A 27,173-nucleotide genomic window follows, 5' to 3' on the forward strand; every position below is an offset into this window, starting at 1 on the left:
CTCGTTTTGACAAACTTATGAAGGGAGCCAACAGTCACCGAAACCAAGGTGCATAAGGGAAGGAACATTCCCTTATGCACTTTGGTTTCGGTGACTGTTGGCTCCCTTCATATATATATATATATATATTGCTCTGTTCTGTTTCTCAGTGCCACAGCCAAGTATTCATTTATTTGGGCAAGCAGCTTTCAATTGCCGCAAAAAAAGAAATACAATCTATTAAAGTCAACAGACTGTCCCTTTAAAATCCTAAGCACTAATAGCTTGCGATGAGGCCGCTGCAGCTGGGATTCGTTAAAATTAAAAGCACTAATCGAAACACAGCTGCTAGAGCCAGGACCTAACCCGTGACCTTGGGATGCCAAAGCCACCGAGCCACTGCAGGAGGGGGCAGGGGGCATCGATGGCCGCAGAACAGATAGTCGTTAACAGTCAGAAGACCACCCCTTTAATATAAAAAGCATTAAAAGTAATTCCAAAAGCACTAAGTGTTAGCAAGTACCAAATGTTTGAGTCAAGTTGAACATTGACTACTTCCCTATCTGCTGAAATATTTGAAACTACTGAATATTCGTACAAGCCCAGACTCATTCAGAAGCAGGCAGGCAAGAAAAAAAAAAGGTACGCACAGCTCATAGAAGCTGCAGTCGGAACCAAGGTTGCGTTACAGATCCGTCCAAGCGCTGTCGCTGCAGCTTCAGCTAAGCGAGGCTCTTGGGGCGACACGGCAAGCAGCAACAGAAGTGACCGGCACGCTTCAACAACGCTCGCCTGCAAGGATAACATGCATAACAGAGATAGCAGATAAACTTCAGTGAGAGTTAGCTCCTGTCCTCGTGTTTCTATCCGTCCGTTGCCTTCCCCATGGCTACTTTACATTGTGAATGTTCGCCAACTACTCCAACGATTAAATATGCTTGCCAATTGCTCGCATTAATACAGTCGCAAAACGAGCAATGATGCTACTATGCAGCACTGAGGTGCTGAGATTAGTTCAAAAAAAAAATTTCTTGCATTGCCTGTTCTTGGTATGTTCAGATGGAGCATGCACAACCCCAAATGCTGGCATTTTGGGCAACTGGCTTGCGTGAAGGTGCCAAAATAAATTTTTGCTGGAAAAGTCAATAAGTCAAATATGGCAGAGTCTTCCAACGTCTCCATCTTGACCCAACACTCTCACCAACATTTTAGGGTAGAAATCTTGAAAACTCTGCAATCTTTTCATTTAGATGTGTGTTAAGAAGGCGTTTATAAACATTATTTGAAGGAAATTACACTTAATTTAATGTCTTGTCTTGCACTTCGTCTTATGCTGGTACCTAATACCCAGAACTGAGGGCAACCACGGCAAATTGGACCAACATAGCACCTGCTTTCAGAGGGCCTCCAGGAGTGATTCGAATATGTAAACAAACCACAAGACTGATAACAGCTACTGCATCGTACATTCGCAGCATGACATTCTATCGCTTATCTACATTTTTTGAAGGTGGCTACGTTCCTCTGAATATACAATCAAGAATTGTTTTACGCCAAATTACTCCTAATTTAATGTCTTGTCTTGCACTTCGTCTTATGCTGGTACCTAATACCCGGAACTGAGGGAAACCAGGGCAGATTGGACCAACATAGCACGTGCTTTCAGAGGGCCTCCAGGAGTGATTCGAATATGTAAACGAACCACAAGACTGATAACAGCTACTGCATCGTACATTCGCAGCATGACATTCTATCGCTTATCTACATTTTTTGAAGGTGGCTATGTTCCTCTGAATATACAATCAAGAATTGTATTACGCCAAGTTGCTCTTAATTTAATGTCTTGTCGTGCACTTCGTCTTATGCTGGTACATGCTCACCATTGTTACACTAATACCCGGAACTGAGGGCAACCACGGAAAATTGGACCAACATAGCACCTTCTTTCAAAGGGGCACCAGGAGTGATTCGAATATGTAAATGAACCACCAGACTGATGACAGCTACTGCATCGTACATTCGCAGTATGGTATTCTATCGCTTATCTACACAATGGGCCCAACCCTCACCTGGGGACAAGTCTCTTGCAGCTGAACCAAGAGAGAGAGGAGCTGTTCGCTGGCAGCAGGGCTCAGTGACACGGCTGCCCGCTTCGCAACTTCACACAGGGCCTGCAGCACAACCGAAACAGTGGGGGTTCTGCACTGCCCTGTGTGCCACCGCTAAATGCCTAGATCAAATGAGATCACATACCATCACATACCATGGGTCAAATGAGCAATGACAAAAAAAAAAGGGGGCAGTCTAGAAGTCAGCCACTGCTGCAGTTTGCAAGGAGGTTGATTATAATGCTCATTCCCCAATGCAGTCAAACACACTTGCAATGAAAACAGGTGCTGCCCAACCCTGGTTTGTTAGACTCTGAAGTTACACCCCCGAGCCATTTCTCATCCTTTGTATGCACGCCAGCGCCTGCCCCCACACTTCTCAGCTGTGCTCAGAGATGCAGAATGTGTGAATCCACTCCATCGAGGGCACAGCACTGCAACTAGCGGTTGCACCCACAGGTTTTTCAAATAGAGATTTTGGCTCCGAAGCATCTTTGAAGACTGAAGGCTCAGAAGAAGGAGAGGGGGTTAGGGTCGTAAAAAATTTCCATGCACTACATTTTGAGCCCAGAAAGAAAGTTAATGACAGCAAGGGAATACAAACTGCCTGTCTTGTGCTCTCAAAGACGCAGAGCTGATGTGTACAATGCAGTTTTAATTTTTTCTCATGAAGTGCCTGCTTTTTGGCAGCGAGTGGCACTGAGGAACCCTGCCATGACTAATGGTCGCTGTACTGCAAATATAAAGAACGATTAAGAAAAAGATGATTACAGCATAATTAGTTTTAGGTAATTTTGATTATTCCTGGATATCTCAGTACAATAAAACTGATCACAAATACCGTGTTTACACGATTGTAAGTCGACTCGAAACTATGTCGACACCCCCCCAATAACATTTCCGAAAAAAAAAAAACAGCAGGTTGTTTAAGCTTGGCCTTGAATAGTTGAATGCGATAGCATTATCCAGTGGCTGCCGTTTATCGCCAGCCGCAATCGGCTGCCGTGCGCGGGTGTGCCCATGGGCACATTCCAAAACGAAAATGTATTAGTCACTGGACTACTCGTCCACGCCTGCGCCATCGTCCTCACTAGCACTGCCGTCATGATCGCTGCTGCGGTCCCATAGCTCATCAATCTAACATCGTCGTCCAGCGAAATCCCACACTTCGCAAACAGCCACATCCCGACATCGCGTGGAACAGCTGAAAACTTTCCTTGCTGCATCTGCCACACCTGTATCACCCATTGCGAACGTCGAACTTGCGGCCCGGCGCGCAGCTGTTTGTTTTTTCGGCGTAAAAATGCCAGCCACCTTGAATGTAGCAGTGAACGAGAGCTGGTCGCTTGCCGAACCTGGAGCACAAATGACTGACGAAGCACTACATTAAAGGCTTGTGAAACGCAGCCAGCACCCCGGCACCACTGCCGTTCCGAGTGGGGGTGCCGCCTCGATTGAAACAGCGGCCCTTCCATCAACTATCAACGCTCCCTTAGCGCCGAGCGTGCATTTGAAAGTAAAAAGAAAGCTTGTTGGACGCTTGAGCTCCCCGTAGAATGTGATTGCATTATCGGGCCACCGCCGCTTCTCAGCAACCGCAGTCAGCAGCCACGTGTGGGGTGCCAGTTTGCTACTTATCGATATCCGCCATAGGCCGCCGCCCGCGCGTGGGGGAGGAGATGCCAGTTCAGCGCGTTGACATAGAAGGTGCTCAAGGCCAGCACCAAGAGTGATGCGACGGAGCCACGCAACAAAAATGCAAACCACTCTGTAGCATGAGCGATATCTCGTTTGTCCCGCCTCTACTTATAGTGCGATGTTTTCATTTCGATTGTAAGTCGACCCCCACTTCGGATTTTCAAATTTTGAAAAATAGGTCGACTTACAATCATGCAAATACGGTATGCAGGCGCATACGGTAAATCAAGAGGCAAATTCAAAACTGGCCTATTACCTGCGAATGCAGCATTATCACTACAGCGATTTCACGCTGTTCTGCTGATGAGGTTAGTGTTTGCATGAACTTGTCTCTCAGCAGGCCTCCTGCATTCCTGGCAGTTGACACTGCAATCTTGATTTGATAAACAGACTGCTCCTTTAATCATGTTGACCAGGAGTTGTGGTGCCATGTGTCAGAACTGAGCTGAGCAATGTAGAATGCCAAGTGGAGTGTGCCAAACAAATGCAAATAGTGGGCTCCAACCTGTTCATGGACAGCCATGGCTATGCCACCCTCGCGAACGCTCACCTCGATGGTGGTCTCATCACAGGCATGCCTGGTGGCAACCACACTCAGCACGGGCAGGGCCCGCGCCAGCACCGGCTCCACCAGGGAGGGTGGTTCCTCACGGCCAGCAAGCCCCGAGACGAGCGCCGCCAGCTCGTGTAGCACTTGGCCCATCTCAGGGGGTGCCGATGCCTGCAGCATAGGCAGCAGGTGGTCCAAAACTACAGACAACCAGGCCTCGGACAGGTGAAGCTCCCAGGAGGCCAACAGCTGGCCGGCCAGGCTCAGGAGGCGCACCTGCGGAGATGATGATGAACAAATAGGTGTATTCCCACAAAGAAGGGGGTAAAGTGTGAAGAAAAAAAAAATGGCATGGTATGACATGTGGAGTTCAACATCCCAGAGCTCCACACTGGCTATGAGAGACACCACAGAGGAGAGAACCGAATTAATTTGGCCACGTGAGGTGCTTTAAAGGGGTCGAGTCATCAAAATTTTCGAACTCTATTTTTGCTTTCGAATGATGCGCAAGACATCAGTAAACATGAATCACCATGCAAAATTCTCCTACGCTCAGTGCCTAACTTATAATCGAATTTACTCTTCCATTCTGTTTCAGTTTCAGGTTTCGTAACACGGTTAGAGTGAGCCCCAGATCACGTAAGGCATACCAAAACTGCAATATACCGTATTTACTCGCGTAATGGATGCACTCACACAGTAAGCCTCCCCACCTTTCGTTGTTGAAAAATAAACTCTTTTAAAGCTCGTGTAAAAACCATGCACCTGACCTTCAGCAACGGCATTCAGCATGTTCACTTCATTTCGCCATGATTGGTCACTGCTCCCACCTCTCACAAAACTGCCAGATTACGCTGTGATACAGCAAGCGCCTTTTGAAGCAAACGATGCTAAACACAAGTGAGATTAACACGGGCGACGCGGTGATGCAACGTGTCGACCGAGCCGCACGCACTTTTGTAATGAACCCTTCTCCCAAACTGATGCGACTTTTCTCGAAAAAAAGTGGGTTCATTGCACAAGCAAATGTGGTAATAGCCCTTTGTTCACTTATTGCCGCTCTGGCTTCTGGAGCAGTTCAGCATAACAGTTTGAATGAATTAAAATGACAAAGCAGTGATTATATTGCAGTTTCAGTATGCCTAACATGATTTCATACCCACTTCTGACGTCACAACCACCGTCTGGCAACTAAAACAAAAGCTGAAACTACAGAGGAAAGAAATTCAATTACAAATTATTTATTGCGCGCCAATGAATTCCATGCGGTGATCCATGTTTACTACTGTCGTAAAAATTCCACCAGAGCAAAAACACACTGAAGAATTTGACGTCCACTCCTTTAAAGAGACCTTGAAATTATTTTAATGGTCATAATCTAATGAAACGAATCTGAAGAGGTGGTCTTTGTGAGCATTCGAGTCAAATTTAAGACCTCTGCGTGGACCCTACAATTTACAAACGATTTTCAAAAACTGCTGCTCACAACTGATTCAGGCAACATCTCACTGCACGTTCTTTGCCACCCCTCCCTCGCTGACGTTGAGTGCTGAATCCGGGAAAGCATTCTCATTGAGCGTGCCGAACTGGCATGGGTGGGTTGGGGCATGGTAGGTATGAATTGAGGGGGTAGAAGAGCAGCACCATTTTTTAATGCCGATATCTCCAGTGTTAATGAAGCTAGCTTAAAAATACTTGCCGTACGGCGACGAGCGATAGAATACTGATGATCGTACGCTTTTTCCAACCTAAGTAAATATGGTTTGATGGTTCTTTTAACCTGCACTGATATCGCACAGCACACTAATTCCTTTTCACCTCCGTCGAGGTGACACCACCACAGCAGACCTTGTAGATAACCCAAATAGCCCCCTGAACCCTCTGCTGAAGAAGCCCATGGGTTGCACACTGCTGAAAACATGCACTTAAGCTCACCCTTTCACGAGGACGCAGCTGCTGTCCCAACAGCAGTCGCTGAGTGGCCTCCAGCAGAGGCCGCGTGTGCGGTATGATCGCATGGGGGCAGTCTCTGGCAAGATCCTTGAGGGCCAGGGAGGCAGCCACAGACATTCTGGGGCCAGCCTCCAGACCCTGGAGAAGGATTGGCAGGACTGCGCCAAGCTGCTCTGGATTCCTACGCAAAGTACGAGGAGCTGCAATGCACGTATGTGAGCGTGCACACACAGGTTTGCTGATGAAAGATGCGTCCGCTATTCCCAGTCGAAGTAATTTCCAATAGCAAATGCACTGATTAACATTCTTGGCTGGCAAGCGATGTGACGAATTATTCTTCATCAATGAAGAGACGTAGAGAGAGAGAGAGAGAGATTGATCCTACATACACACATCATACCACATGTGCCAGTGCTGTACATTTCTCTATACGTGCTGTAATTCCTGGCATACAGCCTGCATCTGATTGTGTAGTCCACAGGGCTTAATTTTTAATGGAAAAAATTTTCTTTACCAGATTGTCCGCATCCAGTACAGTAAAACCTCGTTAATTCGAACTCGAGGGGGACCGGAAAATTGTTCAATTTAAGCGGAGTTTGAATTAACGAGCGGGCGCTAAAAAAAGCAGCCATCACGCCTGGCAGCACGGGCCGAAGCTAAAACAGGCATATCTGAGATCGTTATCTCTTACTACGCGCTACTACACATTTGCGGCGGGCGATTGCGCAAATTAAAATCATAGAGCCCGAATGTCGAAGGAAATAAAGTTAATTTGTTTATGCGGTTGGAGCTAACATCAAAATGCATTTGCGTAAGCAGCAAGCTTAATGATTAAATATGACACTATGCTTCAAAAACCTGCTACGGCATGCACCGGAGGGTTGGTTCGGGCAACGAAATTCACATCTCACCTCGTGCGTGCTGACATGCGTGCTGGCTTATTTTTTTTCTCATCATTCTGCATTTTTTTAAATTTTCAGCGCATTGTATTTGCTACGAGGTGACTTCTATATGCGAGGAGCAATGCCAGCCATCGGCGCCTAGTTCGAATTAACCGACGTGGATACCGGCATATTCGAATTATCGGGAGTTTTGACCCATTGAAATACACAGGGCTTTGCCGGGACCCGACCGTCAGTTCGAATTAAGCGATTTCGAATTAACGAGGTTTTACTGTATATGGCTACATGTGTTAGCACTGCGCAAGTATCACAAAACTTCACAAGAGCATAAGCTTTGGGAAATTTAATGCCATATTTGGGGACACTGAAGAAAATGACTATAGTCCACCCTATGATAGTTATCAAAGAACAAAATGTCAACATTTAAACATGCATAACCCACGGACTGCTTACCGCAACTTGCAGTGTATGCCTTTGTTATGCAGCACACCCCTTACTAGGCCCGCAGGGGACCTTTACTGCCAAACCTTCATTGATGCCCTCTGTCTCAAATTTTCATGTGATGCTTTCATTATGCTTCAACACGAGCACCAAATGACCTGCACAATCATTGTGGTTTCTAGATTAGTATCTGCGCAGCTCTCATGCATTTTCTACACACATTCTTAACAAAGAATACTTGCTCTGCACCCATAACAGGTGGATGGAATATTCTACGGACTCATTTCAAATCTCCTTAGCTCCCTTTGAAGTCCACTGACTTTACATGAACGCGGGAAGGTCACGGTATGGTATACGAGTATTTTCGTCCTGAAACGACGCATGGGCCATGAAGGGCGCCGCAGCAGAGGGCTCCGGAATAATTTCGACCACCTTGGTATCTTTGACGTGCACTGACATCGCACAGCGTACGAGCGCCTTTTGTGTTTTGTCTCCATCGAAACACAGCCACTGCGGCCGGGACTCAACCAGGGTCCTTGAGCTCAGCAATGGAGTGCCCTAACCGTTCAGCCAATGCGGCGAGTCAGAAGAACATAAAAAGCATCTCACACTACAGGAGCAGGCAGTACAAGTGTTCTGGGGACAAAAAGAGAGACCACCCAACTGGAGCCAGGTGCCGAGGGAGCCGAGGCAAGACAAAGTGGCAGGCTGGAGGTGTGGGATGGCCATCAGTCCCGGCAGGGCCGCTCGAAACTGGGGGCCCAGGTAGCGCTCCTGGTGGGGCCGGACATTCTCGGCCACTGCCTGGAATGCCAGCAGGCAGGCCTCGGCAGCTGGCCAGGCCTTAGCATCTTTCTCGAGCATGTGCATGGCCACCTGGAGGTGGGCGCCCAGGGCCGCGAGCAGTGACACCCGCAGGATGTCGAACACAGACATCTGGGAGACCATATGAGGGGAGAGAATTGTGCCACCCACCGACACATCGAAGAAGACACTGCCCATGCCAAGCCGGTTCATCCCGGGAAACTTACAATGCAGTCTCCGATGTCCTGGCGACAGCAACGCAAGGCATCTTTCTCTTCTGGAAGGCAAAAAGAAAATTGACTATTCAAGTGCACACTCCGCCAGCTATACCTGCAGCAAGCAATACGAGGGAGGCCCAGGCAAGCACGCATGTAATGCACAGTGACAGGACACGACAAGTGCATGGCTTCTTTTGCAACGAACAGTCTTCGCCAAAAGTAAACAGGCAACGGAGTGTGTCTATCAGCCACCTAGTGCAGCCCTTACGGCACCAGTGAGGTCCAAAAAGTTTCAGAAGGAGAGGACAAGGGTTCTATCTTACGAATATTTTTTAGTGCTCTCCTTACTTTACAAAGACTTTGAGCCCCACTGAACGGCTAACATACGAACCTCGCTGCCTGGTTACTTTTGGGAAAGACTGTACATATATGTGTACAGTGACATTGATCGCTAGCCTGTGGTGTGGAACAATGCCTGGACACTGGCTCACGGGCAGTTTATATTCTTTTATTAGTGTGGATGTGCGCATGAATGTGGCCTTGTAATGTATTTACACGAATGTAAGTAGACTCGAATGTAAGTCGACCCCCCCACATCACATTTCATAAAAAAAAAAAATCTTGCGAGGTCGTTTAAACTTGGCCTTTAATAACAGAACGCGATAGCATTCCCCTGCGGCCGTCAGTTATTGCCAGCCACTATCGGCTGCCGCGCGCGGGCGTGCCCATGGGCACATTCCAAAACGAAAATGTATTAATCACTGGACTAGTCGTCCACACTTGCGCCATCGTCCTCACTAGCGCTGCTGTCGTGATCGCTGCTGCAGTTCCACGGCACGTCGTTCTAACTTCGCCATGCAGCGAAATCCCGCACTACGCATACAGCCACATCATGACATTGCGTGGAACAGCTGAAAATTTTGTCTCGCCACAGCTGCCACACCTGTATCACCTGTTGCAAATGTCGAACTTCCGGCCCGGCTTGCAGTTGGTCTCTTCGGCATAAAGAATGAAAGCCATCTTGAATGCAGGCGTGAGCGAGTGCCAGTCGCTCAGCGGGCCCAAAGCACAAATGACAACTGACGAAGCACTACATTAAAACTTGTGAAACGCGGCCGACAGTAGTGAAATGCGTCACAGCCAAAAAGAAACTATGCGTGAGCGGCGTCGGCTCTTCCGTCGGCTACCGACACTCCCCAGCACCGCTGCCGTTCCGAGTGGCGGCGCCACCGCGATTGGAACAGTGGCCCTTCCACCAACTATCGACACTCCCTTCAGTGCCAAGTGCGCAGTTGAAAGTAAAAAAAAAAACTTGGAGGTCGGCAGCCGCAATCTGCAGCCACGTGTGGGGAGTGCCAGTTTGCTGCTTATCGACAGCCACCATCGACAGTCTTGCACTGGGTGGGGACGCCGGTTCTGTGAGTTTACATAGCAGCTGCCCAAGAACAGCCCCAAGAGCGATGCGACGGAGCTGCGCAGCAGAAATGCAACCACGTGGTAGCATGCCTGATATCTCGTTCGCCTCGCCCATATTTATGGTGTCACGCTTTGGTTTCGATTTCAAGTCGACCCCCCTTCCCTTCCCCCCCCCCCCCCCCCCCCCCCCTTCAGATTTTGAAAAATGGGTCGACGAACAATCGTGTAAATACGGTATATATAGTTGTAAATATTTTCTCTCGCTTTCCTTTCTCGCTATCTCTTCTACCCTTGTTTCACCGTCCTATCTTCTCTGTGCTTCTTGTTGCCGGAAGCAGATCAGGCGCTCAACTCTTTCCATACGACGGGAAAAGGGGCAATTTCAGGTTGGTGAGCATAAGAAATTTATTCACCCAGAAATTCGAAAATTCAGCTTTAGTGCAGCACATCACAGTGTAGCTACCAGAGCTATTTTTTTTAATGGCCTAAAGAAAAAAAATTACAACAAGCAGTGCTTACAAAGAAACAAAATCTTTGATTGGCAAGATTTGAGAGACTCTCAAGTTCACAAAAATATTGAATACACTCAGCCAGAAAGTAGAAAATTAAAAACATTTAGAACATGTACATATCTTATGCGTTCCTAAGGCACAAACGAGTATTCAACGTTACAGAACTCTTCATGCTCAACTTCCCAATCAGTAAATAAAATCAAATGCTCGCATGAAGTGCTTTGCAGTGCAGTGCAAAGGCCAGCCCTGGCCTGTCTTCACAACATGCCCGGTACCTTCAGAGAGGCTCAGAAAGCAGCGAATCACATCGGAAACAACAAAAACGAATATTACGGACAGGCACCTGCCGACAGTCCTGGCTGGGCGGAGCAGTGATCTCTGTCCGAACTAAAATCTTTTCACACAAAGCTATTGCTTCCATATACAAAGTAAAGTGTTGATGCTAGAGAATCGCAAGAACACCACCGCTGCTGAGCAGGGTTGATGCAAGACAAGGACACGACTCTGTACACCATGCTCGCCGTGATCACTGCCTCATACGGCTGACAAAAAACCGAATCTAACCGAAGTACAGCCCTTCCGCAACACACTAAACAGCGTTAGTTGTCAAGAAGCGGCCCGCACTGAGCAGAACGGGCCATTCCGAGCCATCGTTCCAAATGAACAATGTGAATAGGCGCAGTAAGGAAAGAGTTAAGATATTAGACAGCAAGTTGAAATGGCCGGTACTGATCTTCTTCCTTTCATTCTGTTCCATTTTCATCACAATAAACCACTGCACAAACAATGAGAAGCCAATCAATCCATACCTGAATCCCACTGAGAGTCGTCCAGAGGCAGCTGGGCCTTGCGCAGCAGGGCTTCAAAGAGATTCTGCCAGACCGGTTGCAGCAGGAGCAGCAGGGACTCTCGTTGGGACCCGTCGAACGAGGAGACCGCGTCCTGTAAGCTGTGCCAAGCAGGCAAGGTGTGCCGGCTCCACGTCTCCTCAATTGGGTACTGCCGAGGCGTCCCGGTGCACCTCTGCAGATGGGACGTCCCAGTCACGCAACAGCCCACTAGCAATCAAGGATGCATTGTGTGAAGTAAAGTGCCGGGTTAATCCCTCTTATAAGCAAGTTGCTCGCAGCGCAAAGATGAAGCATGCAATTCATGAAGCAGAGGCCGACATGTCACTCTACAGATGTGCACAAACTAATACAGTATTCTTGGCATCATTACTGCCATTTGGCTTTTGCTTTAAAGCGCACCTCCAGCATTTTTTGGACTTCCACGGATTTTACTGAAGTCTTCAGGGTAAGTTCTCCGTACTTTGCTGTCATTTGTGACAAATTTCGCAGCTGGGCGACGCCTTGTTGCAGCACAAATGAATTTTCAAACTGCCCAATTAGTGCCCTCAATAGAGGTGATTTCACTTGTTTGTGACGTCACAGGTTGGCACGCTCGTTGATATTCGCTCTGCATTTGCTGAAGGACCATGCTTGTTTCCGGTCACTTCAGACAAATAGTGACCAAGTCTGTCGATTACAGTCAGTTTAGCCAATCAATGCGCAGGCAATAAGTTTTGGGACAGTATCCATGACGACATAGGTTGGTATGTTGTGACGTCATAGGCTGGCCGAAGCCCAGTTTCGGTTTCCTGGTGTCCGCTGTTCATTCAGTATTTTCAGAAACCTGTTTTTGTACCAGACAGGGGGGACTCTAAAAGAATGATGTGATTATTAACTCAAAATGCTAAAAAAAACCCCGCTGGAGTTGCTCTTTAACTGCAGTGCTCACAACTGATCGCAGGACATGCACTCAGACTCCCACATGCAAGGGGTGCAGACCATAATTTCTGATCAGTGCGTAATTAAGGTGCTTTGTTTTTACTGTGGAAGCAATGCTACAGTAACTCCGAAAACGCCGGTCTGGGTGGCCGAAGCCCCCAGCAGATACCCTCAATCCATCTCCCCACCTCACCCCGCCACCTGCACCCTCCAGGGGTTTCAACCCCAACCCAGCTCTACCCCACAGTAAAGCCCCCACCATCAACCCTTCACAAGGCCCCCACTCACTGGAAGCCCAAGCACCAGAAGAATGAAAAATTGGCAGTGGCTTAGCTCGGCTATGCCAGGATACAGTACGTAGCGAGAGGTATGTTTCCCTGGCTGAGTTTGTTGTGGTCGCTGTATGTTTAGCAGTGAGAGACATTGGGCTCCATCTCGGCGGCTATGCGCTGTCTCTTACGCTCGGCACTCTGGCATCTCTGTTTGGCAAGGCGTTCCTCTCTGTTCGGGCGTCTTCACTGCTCTCTTCGCCTTTTGACACTCATTCTCTCTTTGTTGAGTAGCCAAGTGCCAGGCGACAACCTCAGGATCAGAGAAGTTATTTTCTTGTCTATACCGCCGTTCAGCAGCGGCTGGACTGGAAAGAGGGCTGAATTGTTAAAGGGACACTGAGGAGAACTCTATCATTTTATTTTTTGTTAGCAAAATCTGATAGTTCGGCATTTCATGACTTTGTTGCCGCTTGACCGGGCGCGAAAGATGCAGTTATTTCAAAGAAATTTGGATTCGAAGATGAAAAAGTTTTTCCCGCCGCTCTGATTCAAACTCAGGGAACTCTTATGACGCCACGGCAACTCTTATGACGTCTCAGAACAGAGTGACGTGAACGTGACGTAAACGCAGACTCCGTGATTTCTGACCGCTAGCGTTGCGGTGCGCAAACCTTGCTTTTGCCAGCCTCAGAGATTGATGGCTTCCATGAAGTAAGGAAAATTCCTCCAAGGTGGCGCCTCTTGTCCTAGGAAGTCATCACGCTTGTACTTGCGAGATTAGCCTGTGGCGGCGACACCTGTATTTTGGTTCTTGCTATTTTCTGCATTACAAGAGCTTTGTTTTCAGGAAGAGTAGCGTTTTTATGATCAGGAGCTGCTATTCTATCGATACAAGCCAACTTCAATTTCTCCTCAGTGTCCCTTTAATAGGATAAACCAGACCAGCTAACACAATAACAAGGTGTACGCTGCATTGTTCGCACACACACAGCATAGCCAACAATCATACAACTTCTGCCACTGCGGCGTGTTAAAAGAAGTGGGCAACAAGCATTTTTTTTTAATATTCAAATAAAAGCTATTAGGGTAGTCATTATCAAGATGTCTCCGCCTGCTTGTCACACCTTGAAAACTGGATCTGACTCACCAACAGGAGCTCCAAGAGCTTGAGAATTGTGGATTTATTGTCCGGCTCTGAGGTCAGCAACATTGAAACCAGGCTGTGAGCGTGGCAGTCCACAATCTCAACGAGTAGCCTGCACAGCTGGCCACATGAATCCTGCAAAGGCGAGGAGTGCCACAAGAGAGGGCACACGTTATACCATTATAGCCAAAAAGTTTCTCGAACCATGGTAAATGGCCAACACAATAAAAAAACTAACCATAAAAAATACACAAGTGTGATTCAAGCTGCAGACAATTTGGACAATATATTTGTGCATTAAAATTAAGTAACACTCCTAACAGCGTTCTTTCATTATTTTTTTTGCATGTGGAGCTGGGTTGGCAGCATGGCCTTGGGCACCTGCTGACAGTGCTGGCACTGTGAAACCATGTGATGAAATGTGCCTGAGTGTGGCCTTCAATCTCAAGTTCATTTCCCATGCCACACCGCTGTCATACAGTGAAGCAAACCAAACTAAAACCAGCAGCGGCCCTCACCTGGCATATTTCTCTCGTTTTTCCTGCCGAAGGCATTGTGGAAACCAACTGTGCCTTAATTTTTGTGCCTTAATGAGCGAATATTCTATTTATACTGTACTGGAAAGAGCATCAGACATCTTACAATAGGCAAGTTTGAAAGAGCCGTCCACTGCAGCTTCAATGCAAAGCAGGTTAGGCCTAGGACGGCTAGCAAGTGCTGCGCTGCCAAGCAGGCCGGCGTGCAGCACATTGTTGCAAGAAATGCGTCACCAGCAAGGGTGCAATGTACTTTTTCTAGCAGGTTGCAAATAAACTTATCTATTGCCATTTTTACACACCAAACTATTGCTGTATCGAACTATTTCCCCACCCTCTTCGTGTTCAATATCATACCCGGGTTCAACTGTTTATTTACAGTTTATTACACTGTTTAACCCTGCTTTTTCATTTTTTATAATGTTTTGAAAATCAAGACCGCAACGTAACTGAAAGTGGCGCTGCCATCGGCAGCATTGCTACCAGCAAAAAGTGGTTGCTCGTATCTGCGATCGATGCCACCAGTCTTAACGTAGTTTTAAAACTACTTTAATGTTCTAAACTGTAGTTTTGATAAAACCTGTGTATCTCAATCTATGTCACACTCATTACTGCAGCAATGGATAGACACTGCCCACTGCCTAGGCAGCGGGGTAGTCGCGTCTGTAATGTCAGGGTTTGCAGATGCCGCCTACGATGGAAAAGCGACAGTTCCATACTGAAAATTCAATTTTAATTTTCTCGGCCCCGCAGGCTGGTGGTGTGTGTGTTTACTTGGGTAAGGAGCCTTCAACTGCCACGAAGAAAATATGATAAAAGTCAGTAGGCTGTCCCTGTCATTCGAAACAAAAATGGGCAGAAAAACTAACCGTGTCATCCGAGGCCAGCCTTTCCATGATAACGTCTTCCAGCTGCACCACCCGTTCAACCATATCCGACAGAAACTTTCGGTACCTGCAGAAAAAGAGCCAATTTTCACTAGTTAAGAAGACAGAAAACGCATTGAAGCGAAGTTATTAAAGGCACTGTGAATGTTTTTATGACAAGCACTACTTCATTTAGGCCAGTTATAAGTAAAAAGTAACGTACTACCAAGAACACGACAAAGCTATGCAGACAAAACATGAACCCAAGACAGGCTTAGCATTATCTAAATCCATTATTAAGACGAGGTACTGCAGATGCTTAGAACTGGTTTCATGCATAACAATTTCATCTTTATAATTAATTTTAAAAAGTAACTGCAGATGCTTAGAACTGGTTTCATGCATAACAATTTCATCTTTATAATTAATTTTAAAAAGTAAAGTACCGGGATCGTCAAGCACTGCCAATACAGCCAATCAGTTTATCCTTCCAATTTACCCAGCCTGTCACCACTCTTGGTCTTAAATTATTTGGCAATATATCTCCTTAGTAAAAGGCTGCTTTCATTGTATAGCAGTTTTTGCTGGCATGGAATAAGAAATGAAACATGGCAGTTAATTTGTAATTAGCAGCAGTTTGCCATTTACCTGGCTTCCTTAACTCACTGCAATAAGCATTTTTCTTTTCGTGCAACAGTCTCAAACATGTCGAGTGGTAGAACAATCAACATTCCTCGGGAAGTTTATAAAAATCAAACCAAATTACAGCAGTTTTGTGACCTCGGAGTTGCAGCATCAGTGGATACAAAGGCTGGCATAATGGATACCTCTCATTCAATTTAGAGAGGCTTCTTTCACTCTTGTGCCACATGGTCAGATGGCCCTCAAAGCTTCAAGTTTAATGTCGTTGCCATGCTGCAGCATACACAATTTAATGGCACTAGCCTTAATACCATTCACAACCAAACGCGTTCCCCACTACTGATCCACCTATAAAAATGCATACTACCTACTCTAGTCTGCAGCACTTTTGCACGAAAGTGTATTTGTTTCGCATAAACCGCCTTTCTACCAACAAACAAGGCAGATTCTCGAAATGTAGTCAAAATAAGAGACTTTCAAGGTCAAAAACTATCTGAGTTAATACAAATCTGCCGATGACACAAGAGAAAGCTTTCCAAGAGCAGTGGTGGCCTAGCGGTTTGAGCGTCCACCTCGCATGTGGCAGGTGCAGGGTTCGATCCCCAGAGCTTTCACCTGGCCCGCTGCTCGGCCTCTCTGGGATGAAATTCTCGGCAAGTGGGCTTTTGATTGATCCCACCTTGTGTCAAGAAAAATACCTTCTGCCGTGACACTCTTCGGGCAAGGCTATCCTTGTGCTATTAAAATTCAACACAGGCATCAGCAGCTATCTAGAACTGGAATATAATCCTGAATGTTGTTCATACCGAGCTTATTCGCAAGTACTATTATGCAATGTTTCCAGTGTATCTTATATGTTCCGTACACTGTACAATTAATTGGTTACATATATGGCACTGAGTCTGAATGTACTGCACCTGGACCAAAAATAATGACATTAATTGTAGGATGGGTAAAATAATAGGTGCCAAAATTTTCGTACACAAAATTGAGCATTTTACTCCATCTGATAAGGCCCCCTCCCCCTGTTAACAGACTTTGAGAACAAATTAAATTTTCCTGTATTGATCAGGTGCCGCGTTCTAATCGGAAAGACACCACTGGCACCAAAAACAAAGGTTTTATAAGCGAGAAAAGACCGCACACAAAAGCATATAGGTGCCGCCATCCCTGGTCGATTTTGCAAGTAAAACACATGTGTCGACACCAATCTTTGGGCCTGGATCCCAGAGGACTGCTGCCGTTCGCTTCCAAATTGTGGCAACCCGTCCTTTTCGGTAACTGACTGGCACAAAGACTTTTAAACAATTTTCTCAGTGATAAATTAGTTTTTTTTACTGCCGGACAAAATGTCAGCGTACCCAGAGAGAGCCGAAGAAAACTTTTTAGCGAGAAGAATAATTGCATGACTTCGGCATCATTTTCCCTTTAATGAAAGCAAACCTAGAATCTCATGCTCATGATAGATATTGCAAAATTGTAAATTGTGGGGTTTAACGACCCAAACCGATGCATGGGCTAGGAAGGACCCCATGACGAAGAACTCTGGATTATTTTTAGACCCCGTGCGGTATTTTGTGCGCTGTCATCACACAGCACACAAGCTTTTTTGGCATTCCACCTCCATCGACATGCAGTGCCGCTGTGGACGGGATTCAATAGTGAGACCTTGGGATTAGCAGCTGAATGCCAAAGTCACCGAGCTGTACCCAAAATATCATGACCAAAGCGTGTTCATCCACCTGTGAAGGTCCGGATGTCCAGCAACAGTCGTCAGCACCTCGGTGGCTGGTCCGCAGAGTTCCGGTTTGCGGACGCACGCCATCACTCGTGGCAGTAAGGCCGTCTGCTGTTCCCAGTCGAAGCCAAGCTGGGACCACGAGCCAATGCAGGACAGCGTCGCGGCGTCCATCACCGCAAGCTGGTTCAGAAAGGCCAGGATCTTGCTGCTTGACTCCTCCAACGGCTTCCGGCTTGGACCTCGCATAGAATTTTCCAACGACTGCAGCTGCGATTGCACAAAAATGCACCTAAGAGAGTTGCCAGTTAATCTCATAATATGATTAATACGACAAAATCATTTGGGTAACTACTATGTTAAAGCACATGGCATTACACTGTGAAGAGAAATATTTACTGCAGTCACTAACGTACAGAAAACAAATTTAGTTGAGTGCATAGTGCTAAATTCATCTGAAACAAAGAAATCGCTATGTGCAGTAAGTAAGTAATTGGTTTTTGGGGAAAGGAAATGGTGCAGTATCTGTCTCATATATCATTGGACACCTGAGCGCCGAAAGGGAAGGGATATAGGAGGGAGTGAAAGAAGAAAGGAAGAGAGAGGTGCCGTAGTGGAGGGCTCCGGAATAATTTCGACCACCTGGGGATCTTTAACGTGCACTGACAACGTGCACTGACAACGCACAGCACACGGGCGCCTTAGCGTTTTTCCTCCATAAAAACGCAGCCGCCGCGGTCGGGTTCGAACCCGGGAACTCCGGATCAGTAGTCGAGCGCCCTAACCACTGAGCCACCGCGGCGGGGCTATGTGCAGTGCATATTCAGAAAAAGCTGCGTGTTGGTCATAATGTACTATTGGGGACAAAAGTGGTATACTCCACCATGGCCGGGCTCGAGAAGCGGCGGTGCCGCGCTTTGTACAGCCTGCACGCTGGGGTTATTTCCTGTCTGCCTCCGCTGCGCGATCGTGGCGCTGCGACCCTACCGCTCCTTAGTCGGCGGACTGGCCGCTCGCATGTGAAATGCTGCGGCGCGTGGGCGCTTTCGCTCGCTGATCGCGCTTTTGAAGCGCTGCAAACTATTTTGAATCTATTCAAGCTAGTATATACTCAATCTGCAGGCCTGCACATGCCTTGCGCATTTATGTGTTCGAGTTGTATATTGTTTATGGCCAAAGGTGATGTGAATTTGTACCATAATAGTAATATTCTGCTGCATATCTCAGCTATACTCCTTTTTATGGTCGCAACAGATCATGATCACTATTCACAAACTGGGTACACTGCCCGTTCAAATACTAATTGAAGCTGGCTGCCACAGTGAGATGCAACCATGAACATGACTCAAACAAGAAAAATAGCTCTGTTATCATACAGTTATATTGGCTAAGAGACTTTGAAATGAAACAAATACGCCTTCCCAAGTGTTATAACTTCGCCTGCGTTTGAGCAACGTTAGTTTAAAACTAACCGTTTATTTCACTCTACTTAAACTTAACTCCTAGGAATGCACTTCTACTTAATTCCAACTTAAATTACTAACTAAACTACTGCCATTTGGTTTTGGGAACAACATCAAAAAACCTCAATAAACTATTTGTGTTACAGAAAAAGACAATAACGCACATAGCTGGAATCAGTTTCATAGCCCACACCCGTCCTTTCTTCCCTGAATATAAAATTATGTTAGTAAACATTACGCACAAATATCCATGTCCAACATTCTCAAACAAAAATTTTCATTATTGGAAAACAGTAAGGTACTAATTTATGGAAATATTGAAGGTAACGAAATATTGAAGGCGCTGTTTAACAAATTTCGAGAAAGTACGGAAATATAGACTGCTGTTGTATAGTCCCATCAGCATTTAGAAAAAAAACGTTAACTATCAGCATCGCGTTTAGGTAATCGCCCATTTAACCGAATAAGTTTAAAATAGGCTGAATATACGAGGAGGAGAAAGAAAATTCATGTTTGGTTAAATCGTTGGTGGTTTATAGCATACACCTACGTAGATTTTACGTGCCAGACTCACCTACCCCACATATGCAACTTGAATTCATTGCTTTCTACCGCATTCATTGTTAATAGCTTCCTACGCCGCATACATTTTCAGAAAGGTCGTACATATGTGATTCAGCTGGAGAGAAACCTAGAATTTTGCCGTGATGAGTGTCCATCCACCAATTATCGCGTGCTTACATCCACTCCGCCATGAACCACCATCTGCAGTATCCTTTCATTGAGAATGCGCGACAAGTGATAACCGTGCCAAATTAATTTACCGGAGTGCTAATCATGGGTTTAACCCATTTATCCCTGCAATACATACGCTGTACTCGTTTTCTTTTCTGAAACTAGAATATGATTGAATGTGACATCACTGACCTGACATCATCATCCTATAGAAATCGCCCGCTTTAAAAAACTGTTTACGGGCCGATCTGCTGCACCATATACACTATGTAGCGAAATTAGTGTTTTGCTTAGGCATCCGTCGGCAATATTTGAGGGTATCGACGCTACATACTGTTTTGGAAAGGTGATATACGTATATGATTCACTAAGAGCCCGAAATTTCTACCGATTTGTTTGAACAGATTTGATAGTCTTGCGTGCGTACTTCCAGAGATTGTTTACTTTGGCTGGAACCATCACCTGTGGTTAGCCACTACTGAGTATGCGTGACAAGTGATTACCACGGGAACAAAATTGATCACAGTATAAATCGTGCATTGATCTCTGCAATACCTGCCCTATAGTCGTTTTGATTCCTGAAATGGGAGGGTGACTTATCAGTATCTTTTACAGCCTGCGCTATTTGAACAATTATCCTCTCTAGTTCAAACTCCATAACGTGCCTGTGTTGTTCCTCTGCTTGCGTTTTTTTTTTTCCGAGGCACCGATTGTAGTTAATCAGCGCTCGGAAGTGCGAGACCGGGCGCGCGCCACCAGCCGCCACAGACGCGAGCGGCCCGCGAACGGTAGGGTCACCACGCCCCTAGTGGCGGCGGAGAGCGTGACTCGCATAGACGAGCCCCCATTGTCCGCGCACTCAGTGCGCAGGCCGTATGAAAGAGCGCGCTCCCCTCGAGACCGGCCATGACGCCACGCAGCGGGAGCCAGAGCAACGAAAAGCTGCATCGTAACGCCATCTACAGGTGGCGTCTGGATTCGAGACAGCCAATGGGAGCCGTTTATTATCTGCAGGCATGTTGCTCGACTCGTTTCAATGTTTCGTGCTTTGGATGGCGTTACGGTGCAGTTTTCCGTTGCTCCGGCTCCCGCTGCGTGGAGTACACCACTTTTGTCCCCGATAGTATATACTTTTGTACAGAAAGGGTTAAAAAAGGTGCCACTCTTCACAATTAGCCAGCACAAGCGATATAGGCCCAAGCAGAGAGCAAGCGGATTTTTCTGTGACACTGTCACGTGCAGGCACACACCACTGGCAGGTGTACACTCTACAATTTCCTCCTTAACCAAAGCGCCTTTCATTAGAAATGGGCAACCTATTTCAGCTACACAATGCTTTCAGCTACACAATGATTAAAAACTAATGAATTTGCTTTCTTGAGGCCTGGGCATGCTATTTAGACGGAAAATGTTTGTTCTCAATCAAAATCATGCGTGGCACCCGAAAAGGTTAGTTAAGAGCAAGCCAAAATGGCCTTGTGCAAATGCGGAACACTTAATGTTGCTAGGCATTATGACATACCTCCTCGGGAATGACGGTCAGCATCTCCAGGAGAAGTTTCAAAAGGTCATCCGGCTGGGAAGAAAAGCAAGATTCGGCGTCATCCACATAGTTTTCATTCAACATGTGGCACGCCAAGCCTTCCTCTAAGAATGGCATTTTTGTTCCCCTGAACACAAACTGATTATGGGTATCTGCAGCAGCCTAATGCAGAGAACAAGGAGGTGACGCAAGATATACACGAGGAACTGTTCGTACTAAACACCATGCAATGGGACGTGAAAAAAATTAGTGATCACAGACCAATTAAAGCACTACTACTATACTCTGCAGTTTCACTTTTTCCGAAACCAGCGACAAGGGGTATGTAAATTCCCACAACATAGGAATAGAACATGAGAAATGGCTGGAAATAGAGAAAAGTCATTTTATGGCAATTACTGTAGCGGTTAACTACAACTACTGCCACTCACCACATTAGCCCAACGTTATTCTGCGTTAGCTGTTAGGCAGAGATGTGCTTTCGTGTGCTAATTATCTTTAACCTTTGCCTGAAGGACCTGAAGATGAGGAGAAATCTAATGTTTTTCTACAACTACTGCCACTCACCACATTAGCCCAACGTTATTCTGCGTTAGCTGTTAGGCAGAGATGTGCTTTCGTGTGCTAATTATCTTTAACCTTTGCCTGAAGGACCTGAAGATGAGGAGAAATCTAATGTTTTTCTTGCATGCAATCACGAAATCAGCAGTCCAAAGGACCCTGGAAACAATTCTGCAAAACTCACTTTGGAATTGCGGATGATCTGCGAACTAAGCGGTCCTAAAGCAGCGTTTCCTCCAGAACAGAACACCAGGGAAGAAAACGAACACGGTGCATGTCCGTGTCCTTCAACTTAGTGCCCTTCTTGCCTTCCCATCAACTTGCATCCCTTAGAGAGTGCTGCCTCACTTACCGACTCGTGGGCAGTGGAGCAAAAGACAAGTGTACACATTTTCCAGTAAGGAACATAGTGATGTCAAAAAATGATACTATGAGCCCACTGTGCTGTGTGGGGTTTCAATCGGGGGAGATAAATACGTTTTCCCCCATTTAACAGTGGCTGGCACAGTTCAAAGCCACCGGACGCCACCGGACCCCACCCCATGATCGCGTACACTACCGAGCACACATCGACCACGGCAGGCCTTGCTCAGAGGGGACAAAGGAACGACACTCTGGCTGACGCAAACAGGCATTTATTGCTAGAGCAACAAATAATTGGCGGTGGTTTAGCTCTGGTTAAACCTGGAGTGAAGCGATAGCTACAGCTGGCCAAGTTGAACTTGGTCACGTGACCAACCACGTGATCAGCCACGGCGCCACACCACCGGCAGCTATTCCGCACCACATTACCAACCACGTGACAGTGTGGCGGCGCCGCCACGCTGAAGGCTTAAAATGCTACCATAATGTAGCTATCGCTACAATAATGCCAGCTAGCAACAAAATATGCTAAAGAATCGAGGTCGTACGACTCACTAGCAAGGTTACGAGCGAATGTTCGCCCACTCTAGGGCAAGGGATACTCCGAAGCCGGACGGGACAAGATACGGGAGCAAGTCTCTCCGCTGCTTCCTCGTCCCGCTGGCGAAGAGCGGAGCCACGTGCAAAACGTCCGCTTGCACCGACAATTCCAGCCGAAGAGAGTGCGCTCTCCCGCACGCGCAGCAATCACGCCGTCCGTGGCACCCTCCCTTGTTAGTTAAGGTAACTAACCAGGGAAAGTCGCGTGGCGCGCCCCTCCTGAGGTGAAGCCGTGGGAGGATGCACCGCGGGAAAGCAAACCACAAGGGGAGGCTGCGGGGCTGAGTCCCCACAGCTGTTTCTCCTCATTTTCCTTTTGTCCTCATTCTTTAAGCACAGTTATTTTTCACGACGTGTACAAGCTAGCCAGCAATCCTGCTTTACTAATGATACAGTAAACATGAGCAGATAACAGCATCTCCTGGCCAGAGGCTAGAATCGCAAGCAAAAAAAGATCCACGAGAGCTGCACTTATCAATCTCAATAAATTCCACCTTTTTAATTCAAATATAGAGCAAGAAATCATACAGAAATTAAGGGCAGGTTCACAGGATATCAATCTGATTTGTGTTCTGTGTTGTGATCTGTGTTTTCGCCTGTCAGCAATTCTACACCCAACGTTTTGCAAACCAATAGTCAAAAAGAAATGCCGGAAATTCAAATTAGCCCCGAAGGAATCTCCAAATTAATAAGTTCACTCAAGCTGTCATCATCTGCAGGATGTGACCAAATAAACAGTAAACTACTTAAAAACACTCTATCATTATCAAGCCAGATACTACACCTAATATTTACCCAATCTTTAGACACCGGAAACATTCCTGACGATTGGAAGATAGCCCAAATTGTTCCCATTTTCAAAACAGGTGATCGCGCATGCCCAGCTAACTATCGTCCAATATCCCTTACTAGCATATCTTCTAAACTTCTAGAGCACATTATATCATCAAGCTTAATGTCTCACCTTGATTCAATAAATTTCTTTTATCCTCATCAACATGGCTTCAGGAAATCATTTTCATGCGAAACCCAGCTGGCAGAGTTCACCCAAGACATCCTTAAGGCCATAGACGATAACCTCCAAATAGATGCAATCTTCTTAGACTTCTCGAAGGCATTTGATCGCGTACCTCACAACCATCTGCTTGCGAAACTTTCGTTCCTGGGAATTCCTGCTAATCTGATATGCTGGCTCGAACATTTTCTAAAAGGACGCTCGCAGTTCACATCCGCCAATAACATCCAGTCACCCTTAACAGATGTAACATCTGGTGTCCCTCAAGGGGCCGGGTTATCACCATTACTCTTCTTAATATACATCAACGACCTGCCCTCTAATATTCAATGCAAATTGCGACTCTTTGCGGACGATTGTGTCATCTATAATGCAATAAGTAACCCAACCGATAACCTCACTTTGCAACTGGACCTTGACGTTATTGCATCATGGTGTGAAAAGTGGCAGATGCCTTTAAATCTTACTAAGTGCAAATCGTTGTCCTTCACTCACAAACACACCTTGACGAATCACACTTACAGCATTTCATCAGTCCCTATAACCGTTGCAAAATCTTACAAATATCTAGGTGTACATCTCACATCAACACTTTCTTGGGTCACCCACATTAGAACCATTTGCTCCGACACTTCACGCAGACTTGGCTACCTGAGAAGGAATCTGAAATCTGCATCCCCTAACATAAAACAACTCGCGTATGAAACATTTGTGCGGCCAAAATTAGAGTATGCATCATCCATCTGGCACCCATGGCAATCGTATCTCACCATCGAATTGGAATCAATTCAAAATCGTGCAGCTCGGTTCATCACTTCATGTTACTCAAGAGAAGCCAGTGTCACCGCCCTCAAGCAGTCCCTCCGTCTCTCAACACTGGAATCACGCCGCGTCGTTTCCCGCCTATGCTTACTTCATACATTTTATCATAACACAAGATCACGGCACGCTCTATTAACCGCCCCACTACGAACGTCCTCCCGGCTTAGTCACGGTAACCCGATAGCACGCATCAGTGGCCACACGTCAGCTTACAACAACTCATTTTTCCCCAACGCAATAGCACTATGGAATTCACTGCCTAACGACATCGCTGCATGCACTGATCACAAAACATTCCGCGAGAAAATAAAAATTCACCTCACATAAATCTTGATCACTTCTGCGCTCTTTTGTAGCGAGTATTGCTTGACATATCTTTGTTAAATGATGTATCACTTGCTGGAAAACCCTGATATGACTACAACCTCTTTTATGTTTGTTTGTATGTTTGTTCTTCTTATTGTTATGCATGTTCCCATCATCGCCGTTGGAAACCAATATGCCCCCCCTTATGTAATGCCTTCGGGCCTTTAAGGGATCAATAAATGAAATGAAATGAAATGATTTGTATGTTTTGTGCCCGTTGGGACCAGTGGGCAACGACAGACGAACACTGTCCAGCACCAGCCAAAATGGCATCACAGGTGGCTGTTTTCGCCCATAGGTCTGAGCCAATTGCAAACTGCAAATCGGGAAGTACTAGGAACGCTACTGCAGCAATGAACGATGGATGCATTTCTGTATTGCTGTATGCTCCATTTGCGAGTGCTACATGCAGCATAGGACGAACTTAACATGGCAATGATGTTCGTGGTCACACACATTCAACATCCCGAATGTCATATGCCAATTACCCATAATTTGCACATTAAAAAAGAAATTCAAAATTTCAAAGTGACACTTTGCTACATGAAAATCTCACATGCCCTCGGTGCAGAGAATTCAGACTCCAGTCACCGCTCAACCACACAGGACGCGAATTTCAATGCTCACTACAGAAAAGTTGCATCAAAATTCATCTCAGAAATGCTACAGAAAACTGGTTACTAGTGGCTTCGTTATGGCAGCGCCAAACGGTTCGCCACATACTCACCGCCAAGATAGTGAAGATTTGCGGACGGAAGGACACCAGCAAGTCGTCGATGGCAGTGGGCCAGGAGCTGGCTATGGTGTTCACAACGTACGAGGCCATCTGGTAGATAAATGCACAGAGCCAAGGAAGAACACAAAAAAAATATAAGTCGCAACCACCAAGAAAATGACCGCTGGCATTACAGCTGATCTTAGAGGATGTGCACATACAGATACAGAAGCCACTAGGCAAAAGCTGATCATAAGGAATAAAACTAATGATACCGTGAAGAAACAAGGCAAAACCTAAAACCTCCACCATACCAAAGTAATCAAGGTCATGCCAAAGAAGGTTGAGGATTAAGCCACAGGGAGGTGTATGTGGGTGCTTAGTTCTAGAAGGAGCGTAATAAAGACTGATGGCGAATGCAGTGATGGCATTGAAAAGACAGAAGTGCTGCTATGATGAGATGACATTAAGAAAAACAGGCATAGCGTCACCTAGTTTTGTTTTGTGTTAGATGCTCTTAATGACAACATATAGACACATCTGTGGAGAAAAAGAGCAGCCCCAAAACATGTAGATTTTCCATAATATTTAGGGGCTGGGGCTTTGTGCAGCAAAGGTACTAATTGTGCACGGCTGGCAGAGCAAACTAGTAGCATCTTCGATAAACAACACCGGTGCGCAATTTTGTCTTCGATAAGTTGTGCCGGTACGGACAGGGCTCCACTGCCATGGGCCCCTGCCTACTGCATGGGTTTCGGAGCAACTCCGGTACAAGTTTGCCAAAGACTCCACCAGCGCGGGAACAAATGACAGACAAAAATTGGAGGACGCTTAAGCTTTGCCTTTAGGAGTGGGATGCGACAGCGTGTTGCAGCACTGCCAGGGAGTCCACGGAACGCCATCGCCCGTTCGGCGCAACGCCCTGCCCGTTAGACAAATCACTCTGCTACGTACGGTGAAACGGACGTGCGGAGCGGCGAACCACGTAGAAGGGTTGCCAGGCGCCTTGCCGAAATGCGCGGGACTCAAGTTGCAGTCGTAGTTCGTCGGCACAACGTTCTCGACAAACCCGATGCCAGGAACGCCAGCATAGCTTCCGCGCCGAAGGAACTTGCTGCTACTTGTGCGAACATGAATGAACAACAGTGACTGTGTGTCTCTTTGCAAATTAGGCAACAATAATGTGCGTGTATACCACTATTGAACGTTTATGAAAGGAGGGTCTTTGTAATATTATTATCTTTGTAATATGCAATGTTGTACTAGGTAATGATTCGCAACTTGGCTGCATAATAAATTCTAGGATTCAGCAGCAAGCTTCATGGTGAACGCCCTTTAGATGTGCCCTGTGTTGTTCCCTGCTCACTGCCTGATTCCTGTGTGCCACACCCAAACCAGAGATATGTCAGATGTGTCACTTCCTTTCCTTAAAATCTATTTTC

General features: G+C 46.4%; 1 protein-coding gene across 1 annotated transcript in view; it reads right to left on the reverse strand.

The window, feature by feature from the left end:
• cdm (importin-13-like protein cdm) overlaps positions 1 to 27,173 on the reverse strand; it is a 42,821-nt gene that overhangs the window by 10,231 nt on the left and 5,417 nt on the right. Inside the window, exons 4-15 of the mRNA XM_077642705.1 lie at positions 25,744 to 25,842; positions 21,269 to 21,322; positions 17,553 to 17,818; positions 15,172 to 15,256; positions 13,770 to 13,901; positions 11,391 to 11,604; positions 8,663 to 8,712; positions 8,296 to 8,567; positions 6,271 to 6,469; positions 4,336 to 4,611; positions 2,049 to 2,150; positions 630 to 771 (exon numbers count right to left, since the gene is read on the reverse strand). Of these exons, the coding sequence (XP_077498831.1) occupies positions 630 to 771; positions 2,049 to 2,150; positions 4,336 to 4,611; positions 6,271 to 6,469; positions 8,296 to 8,567; positions 8,663 to 8,712; positions 11,391 to 11,604; positions 13,770 to 13,901; positions 15,172 to 15,256; positions 17,553 to 17,818; positions 21,269 to 21,322; positions 25,744 to 25,842 (1,891 nt within the window). The remainder of the gene's footprint in view (positions 1 to 629; positions 772 to 2,048; positions 2,151 to 4,335; positions 4,612 to 6,270; positions 6,470 to 8,295; positions 8,568 to 8,662; positions 8,713 to 11,390; positions 11,605 to 13,769; positions 13,902 to 15,171; positions 15,257 to 17,552; positions 17,819 to 21,268; positions 21,323 to 25,743; positions 25,843 to 27,173) is intronic.

This window comes from Amblyomma americanum, chromosome 11, assembly GCF_052857255.1.
Source record: "Amblyomma americanum isolate KBUSLIRL-KWMA chromosome 11, ASM5285725v1, whole genome shotgun sequence".
NCBI classification, from domain to species: domain Eukaryota; kingdom Metazoa; phylum Arthropoda; class Arachnida; order Ixodida; family Ixodidae; genus Amblyomma; species Amblyomma americanum.